The sequence below is a fragment of the Penaeus chinensis genome, chromosome 8 (assembly GCF_019202785.1).
Source record: "Penaeus chinensis breed Huanghai No. 1 chromosome 8, ASM1920278v2, whole genome shotgun sequence".
Lineage (NCBI taxonomy): Eukaryota > Metazoa > Arthropoda > Malacostraca > Decapoda > Penaeidae > Penaeus > Penaeus chinensis.
Window position 1 is genome coordinate 28,526,335 of NC_061826.1, and position 7,500 is coordinate 28,533,834.

A 7,500-nucleotide genomic window follows, 5' to 3' on the forward strand; every position below is an offset into this window, starting at 1 on the left:
AATTACTTAGAAATGAATGTTATAGTATTACAGTAAACAGTATATGAATTATACAGTAAACTGTATATTTCATATGTGTTTATATTTTTATCACTGCCTCTCACTGGTATATAATTAGATTAATGCTAACTATTCTAACTTAATTAATGTGTAAATAATCGCTGTATGCATATAATAAAAATATTAATTTTGTGTATTTAATTATATCATATTATAGAATTTGAACTTACACGTGTTCTGTACTGTATTTTCTCTTAAAAAGATAATTTATCACACTTTTTTATGATTTTAGCCTTATAGAGCCTTTGGGGCTATGTAATGATAATATAATTCTTCAATAAATAATTTGTGAACTGTGTACTTCTTATAATTATTTGGCAAAGTTTCAATTTGTGTTTAGTATGATGTATTTCAACATCTTTACATTTTTAGATATGTATATATTATGAAAATGTAATACATTTATTGGGGTGATGATCTTCAGAATAAATAATTGGGCTTGCTTATTTATATTATTAGTATACATTGTGCATTATTTTGAAGTTAAGCTAGCATGTGTAGTTTGTTAAAAAAACAAATAGATAAACAAAATTATTGACTGACATTGTTACCTGTTTCCAAAGTAGACAGTTGGTGATTATAGCAGTCTTCAAATATGCATTGGAGAAATTTCTTGAAATCAGTAATATTAGTAACCTGATAGAAGATACAAAACAAACATTTGAGAATCACTGAAGGGAAAGGTTGTCATCAGCAGTTTATTTTATTTATTTATTTTTCTTCTGATTTTGGTAAATAAAAGCTAGCTGTGCCTCTGCCAGTGGCCTTACACTGAGTGGCATGGCCCCCACACCTTTCCCCACCTTTGCAAAGACAAACAAACATCTCCCATAATTATTATGGAAAGACAAGTCCTAGCTTTGTGTTTCCAGAATATAGGCCTTCATGGTGCAAATTTGTTGGCCATTGCCAGGGTGAAAAGCATGGAGGCCATGATAATTGCCTGACACTTCTTCACTATCATGTTGGACTTCAGACTGTAGGTTATCACTATAGGTCACAGCAGCTTTCAATATTGATAACATAGCCATTATAATTCTGTTTAAAGAGTCCTCTTTTGAAAGACTTACAATTAATCTCTATTCATACACATTCTTTTCAATTCTGTGATATATATATATATATATATATATATATATATATATAAAGAAAAGATAAAAAAATTATTTAAGTAAATAATGCTAACTCAGATATATATATTATAAATATTATATATGTTGTATGTATTATATATAATATATATGTGAATACATATATGTATACACTCATAGACAACAGTAAAGAAAAACTAAAAGCAGAATATATGGGAAACTAATAAACTTTCTTACCTTTGCCTTCCTGGCAGGCTGACCCCGAAGAATCTGCCGGAGCTGATGATGATATTGCTCTCGGTGACCTCACTGAGCAGACAAACACGTCCTGTAATAGTGATGCTCAGGTAAGTTTTCTAAGTCATCAGCTCATAGATCAAATCATGAAAGAAGGGGGGTGTTTAGCATAGGTCATTAACATTGAGAAAAATGCCATGAAACACTATGAATAGTATAGCCATTAGTGGCAGTAACAATATGGGTAGATGATGTAACATGGATGGTTGATATGATCAAATATACAAGACTATATATATATATATATATATATATATATATATATATATATATATGTATATATATATTTCTATATATATATATACATATATATATATATGTATATATATATGTGTATATATAGATATCTATGTGTGTGTGTGTGTGTGTGTGTGTGTGTGTGTGTGTGTGTGTGTGTGTGTGTGTGTGTGTGTGTGTGTGTGTGTGTGTGTGTGTGTGTGTGTGTGTGTGTGTGTGTGTACATATATGTATACACATATATAATATATATAATACATGCAACATATATAATATTTATAATATATATATTTGAGTTAGCATTATTTACTTAAATATTTTTTTTACCTTTTTATCTTGATATCTCTGTTATACAAATAATCATGTTTACTTTTTGTCGTCAGGATCCAGAAGTTTTGCTTGAGTCATTCCGCAAGGCATGGCAGAGAGAACTGGAGGAGAGCGGGGGCAAAGGTCTGCAGCAGGCCTTGGCAAAGCCATCCCCCACTGGAGGGCCCGCCATAGGACCTCCAGGAAGACCTCAAGTGGCACAGAAGCCTCCAAGACCACAGAAACCTGTTACCCCAGTCCATGGAAACTCTGGGCTCCTGCAAGGGACACTTGGCAAAGGTGAAGGAGGAGGAGAAGGAGGAGGAGAAGGAGGGGGAGGAGGAGGAGGAGGAGGAGGTGAAGAAGGAGGAGGAGGAGGAGGAGGAGGAGGAGGCGGCAGTGGAGAGGTAGAGGGAAGTGAGGTCAGTGTTAGTGAGAATAACAATAGCAGTATGGGAAACAGTCATGACACAAGCAACGGCACTTTGAATGCTCCTGAAGGTCCAAAAGAAGACACCAGGTCAGATGTGGAGATTAAGGTAAGATGAAAAACAATTATATTGTATCAGTAAACCACACTTTTTCCATAACACTTCCCAGAAAAGGTTTTTGCTTTCCTTTTTTAACTTATCCTACAATATCCTTTTTATAACTTTGCAGGTCAGTATGTCAGCATATTTTATCAAGCCTATACAATATTATTCATAATAGACTACAAGTTGTTACCTCTCTTATTATATCTATCACATTTAGTTATCTGTCTTTTCATATTGTCCTGAAAATAATATTTTCCTAATTAAGTAAATAGCAGTCAAACTATAATGCTTCTCGATATATACTCCACCTAAAATTTTTTGATTGTGATACTGGATCTGTTCCTCCCACTTCTGTAGGTATCTTTGGCAGTAAATCATTAACCTATCAGAATCAAGTGATGTGACCATCTTATCATAAAATAAAATTTAGCTGAGGGTGAGGGCTGGGTGATGGGAATATGCTATCACCACAAGTGCTCAAAGCTTTTGGAGGAAGATTAGACTCAGTGGACATATAGGAAGGGGCTCTTTCACTATTTCCACCAGTTAATGAGTATGCAGTGTATCACCTGTGAGCCATGGCTGGAATAGCCCAATTCCAGGGAGGACACTATTTCCTGCCTCCCGTAACCAGGAGTGCAGGGTGTGCTACAGAAAATTGACATACATACATACATATATAAGAATTATTAAAAAATTACACAGATAAGAAAATGTTATATTGTTATTGCTGTTACACAGAGTTGTAGAATACCTAGAGAGATGATATTGAGTCTGTGCAAAGAAAAATCTGTAACTAGCATTTCAAAGAACAAATATAGACCAAAATGAAAAAAAAAAAAAAAAATCATGCAGAAAAAGTGATTATAACATTGCAAGGGGAAGCAAGGGGAAGTGTTTAAGTGGGCTGGTCCTACTCAAGTAAGCCCAATACCCATATTTTTGGCCACATGGGCAGTGAGGCACTTGTATCCAACAGGTTATTGTGATATAAGATTTCCAACTTGTCTGTGAGATATTCCATGCGAGTCTAAAAAACATCCAAAAGTCACAGAGGTCGAGATCGAGAAACATAAAGATCATCAAATCTTTAGGGAGGGTGCTGAATTTTGCCAAAAATTTACAAACACCTCAGTGTTATAATCAAGCAGTGTTTAGATTTGTTTGGATGGTGTCTGAAAGAGTGGATTTCATTTGTAGAAGAAATTAACTAGAAGATTGACTGGATTTGTGGATTTCCTTTGTCATAGAAATTAGCAAGCTGACAAACTTGAAGCTTCTGAAAACATGTCATTCCTGCAATAACATATTCCATAATCTTCCCCACACAGGCTACAGAACTGTTCAACAAAGCAGTTGAGCTTGAGCAGAGTGGATGTTTGTATGAAGCCATCCAGTTCTACAGGCGAGCCATGACGCTTGTGCCTGACATAGAGTTTAGGGCACACCGCCACAACATGCTAGAGAGGCCAGAGGGTATGTCTGCCTTTTATCTTTTCATTTTTTTTTTTTTTTCTTTTTCTTTTTTCTCTTTTCTTTTCTTGTTTTCTGAAACAGTTAATTCATTTTTTTTCTTTCCTCTCTTACCCAGTGTATTTTTTTCTATTTCTTATATTAACAAATTTAATGCCATTATTGCCTCTGAAAACACTATGTGTTCCTGAATACCCCATTATAATCATCATAAATCAGTCTCAGGGTTGCTGAGTGACACCTGAGATGTACTTGTCACCCACTCACAGTCTGTAATACATATAGATTTCATTGTACAGATATTAGAGTTCTTTTGTATTTTACATTGTTTTGCGTTGATAAATCTGCTCTGAAAGGCCCATGTTGAAAAACAAACTTTGTGTTGGAATTGTGAGTCTGAGATTGACTCTTCATTTATGGAAAAAGAATTAGGAATTCCTTTCCAAAATTAAAGTTACTTAATAAAACATGGGTTTTGCAGTCAGTGGAATAAGCTTACAATACTACCGATATATTTATGCAAGTTGAGGGTCATAACAAATATTTGGTAAACGAAAGATGATAAGAAATATAAATTTTTCCTGGTGAAAAATTAACGTAGAACTAATATTTGAAAAAGGTTAATAGTTAATGATTACAAAGTGAAGTAAATGTGTTAGACATCATAGGTCGTATTGCACTATAGAAAGGAGTAATAATGAAAATGGTAAAGAGAGAGGTTCTTTGATGATTAAATGTGCTAAACATTAGAAGTCATATAGCAGTTCATAAAGGTAGGGATTAACAAGGGTGATTACATCAAGTTGTCAAAGGAAGACGTGTAGAATTCTGCAAGGATGTCTGTAGGGTAAAGGCAAAGAGGTACTGGGATAGATGTAGGCACATCATGGCAGGAAAGGGAAGGGACAGAGTGAAGGACATTATCGGAGTAGGAAGTGTGAGAAAAGCTTAGTCAACGTGCTTCCTGTCTGGCTTCACATAAAATGAGGCCAAATTTGAATCTGAGAATTGCCATTTCTGACTCAAACTTGTTGGTAGGGCAGTCCCTATTGAATACATTATGGAAACTGCCACAATTGACACACATTCATGACTGTGCAAAGCAGTTTCATCATTTTTGACTAGGTTGGGCACATAAGGGGGCATAGGGCTGTGAGATGCCAGTGTTTGGCAGGATTGCCTAGATGTCAACAATTCTGACATTGACGGGAGAGAGGTTGATGTGGTTGGACAGGGAGGGCCTCTCTGCCAATGTAAACATGAAAGGGTAGGTCATGCCTACAGAATATAATCTTGGCAATATTGGTGGGGGACTTACAAGGGCCCCAAGGGGGGATAGTATAGTATTGTACTGATGATACTGCACCATAGTCCATGAGCCAGGCGAGTAAGTCATCTCCACAATCTGATCAGTCCTTGTCATAGACAGGGCAGTTTGTCAGGAAGATCAAGACAGTTCCAATACAAGTATTGAGGGAGGGATGAGGTTGGACAGGAATGGGTTTGCCAGTGAAGTCAGTTAGGATTGATAATGCTATAGCTTGGGATTCAAATGTGATAAGGCAGGAATGATTAGGGCAGCTGTGGAAGGAAATTTGCCTGCTTGTTTTTGGAGGCATTGCAGGAAGAGGAGTGTTGTCAGAGTAAGGGGCTGTAGGGGGATTACGAAAAATCAATCCTCCTTGGCTGGGCTAAACAGAGTAGTCAAGATGTTTGTAGAGGTGGAGGTAGTAGATAGACAGGACGTGTGGAAGAGGGACTAGAGTTGAGTGAGGGAGTACTGAGGAGAGGTGGACAATAAGGTTTCAGAGTAGTAATAAGGGAGAAATGAATAAAGTTGTGGGATTGGAGATGAAGTAGATGTTGGAAGAAGAGGAATGTTTTCTGGAGATTGAGTATTGACCTGGATGGATGATTTGCACTGGATTGATGGGACATTAGGCATTGAGGAGGGAATAGTAGTACCTTGTTCAGAGTCATGGCCAAAGGAGTCAGAGAACCATGAGAATTTGAATTATTGGGGCTAGTTTGATAAAAGGGAAAGCCTCTTTGCCATTAATAATGGTATAAACATGGTGCTTCAGAGTATACTGACAAAATATAAAGATCCCACTAAAAGCAAATGTTATGCTGCATGTAGTTAGTAAGCCTATATTTTGGAGCATGGTAAACACCAGGCCTTTCAATACTGATTTAATTTAGAAAGAATTATAAATAAAGTTATAGTTTCCTGAATTTTTCCTGCATTTTTCTCAAAGCATGGTAGTGAAGATTTTAACCCACTACCACCAGGAAAGGTCAGTGTCCACCATAGTTTTGTTATGTGAATTGTCTCTACAAATAGATGGCTCCGCAAGTGCTCAGCCACCAAAGAGTCAATTAGTAGAATTTATGAGGTGATTTCCTCTTTCATGGAGTATTTTGGGCAAAATATTTTTTATTCTCTGACTTTGTCTTTTTTTCCTTTCTTTTGTGATTTTTTTCTTTCTTTTTCTTTTTCTTTCTTTCTTTTTCTTGGAGTCATCTATTTGTGAACACAATTAATAAACAAAACTCACAGTGGGCATGGCAAGTATAGCTCAGTGGCAGTGTGTTATGTACAAAGGTTTATGAGGTTGATGAATATCCCCCCCCCCCCCCCAAAAAAAAAAAAAAAAAAAAAAAATTACACCAAGTTTTGGTTTACAGTTTATGACTCATACTAATGAACCAGTTAAACACGAACACAAGAGAATATGATATTCATGAGAAAGAAAAGAAAAAAAAGACAGAGGAGGATAAAGACAAAAAAAAAATAAAAACAAATAGCAATCATCCAAATATACAGGCCATACGTTTTCAGAATATGGGAAGGAAATATAGGCATGTAAATTGCATTTTTAACGTGTCTTCTTGTACCTTAAAAAACAGTGAGTTTTTATTTTTAAAACTGATAAGATTATTGTAGATCAGGAACGATAATTGTCATGGAATAATCAGTTGAAATTTCCATTAAGAATTCATTACCTCAGATTGCGTCACTGTACGAATGTCACCACGATAACCAGCGCAATTTTGACATTAATTTATTTATGAACATGTTTTATGCTTTTTTTTCCGTTTCTTTTATCTCGTGTCCGACCATTGCAAGCTTGTGACAGCTATGCTAATGAAATTGTGAAATCCCCGAGTCCATTGCGCCCGAATTACTGATGCTGAAGCTCAGGCCAAATCGAAGGCGTATGACTAACGAATGTGAATAAACCGTTACTGAAGGAGTACTACATTATTAATGCTAGGTTAAATTATGGTAAGCTTTTTTCACATCCTGAATGAATTTTAAGGAATGGCTGTGCATATGACTGAACAATTCGGCATACTTTTCCCCCAAGCAAAAAAAGAAAATATTATAATTATTATTATTAATAACACTTATTATTATTATTAACACTATTATTATTATTATTAACACTATTATCATTATTATTTTACGACCGATAATTACCCAAACAACTCAC

General features: G+C 35.5%; 2 protein-coding genes across 5 annotated transcripts in view; one reads left to right on the plus strand and one right to left on the minus strand.

Annotated features, from left to right (window-relative positions):
- LOC125027933 (glutamyl-tRNA(Gln) amidotransferase subunit B, mitochondrial-like) overlaps positions 1-1,452 on the minus strand; it is a 21,166-nt gene extending 19,714 nt beyond the window's left edge. The window contains exons 1-2 of one of the 3 annotated variants that reach the window (XM_047617101.1): positions 1,389-1,452; positions 612-696 (exon numbers count right to left, since the gene is read on the minus strand). The gene's annotated coding sequence lies outside the window, so the exon portion shown is untranslated. Of the gene's footprint in view, positions 1-603; positions 697-1,388 lie in introns of all 3 variants that reach the window. The other 2 variants (XM_047617103.1, XM_047617099.1) reach the window with 2 other exon arrangements.
- Positions 1-7,500, plus strand: part of LOC125027932 (F-box only protein 9-like) — an 18,236-nt gene that overhangs the window by 1,024 nt on the left and 9,712 nt on the right. The window contains exons 2-4 of one of the 2 annotated variants that reach the window (XM_047617097.1): positions 1,406-1,498; positions 2,069-2,533; positions 3,862-4,006. In XM_047617097.1, coding sequence (XP_047473053.1) covers positions 1,406-1,498; positions 2,069-2,533; positions 3,862-4,006 — 703 coding nt within the window. The remainder of the gene's footprint in view (positions 1-1,405; positions 1,499-2,068; positions 2,534-3,861; positions 4,007-7,500) is intronic. The other variant, XM_047617098.1, reaches the window with a different exon arrangement.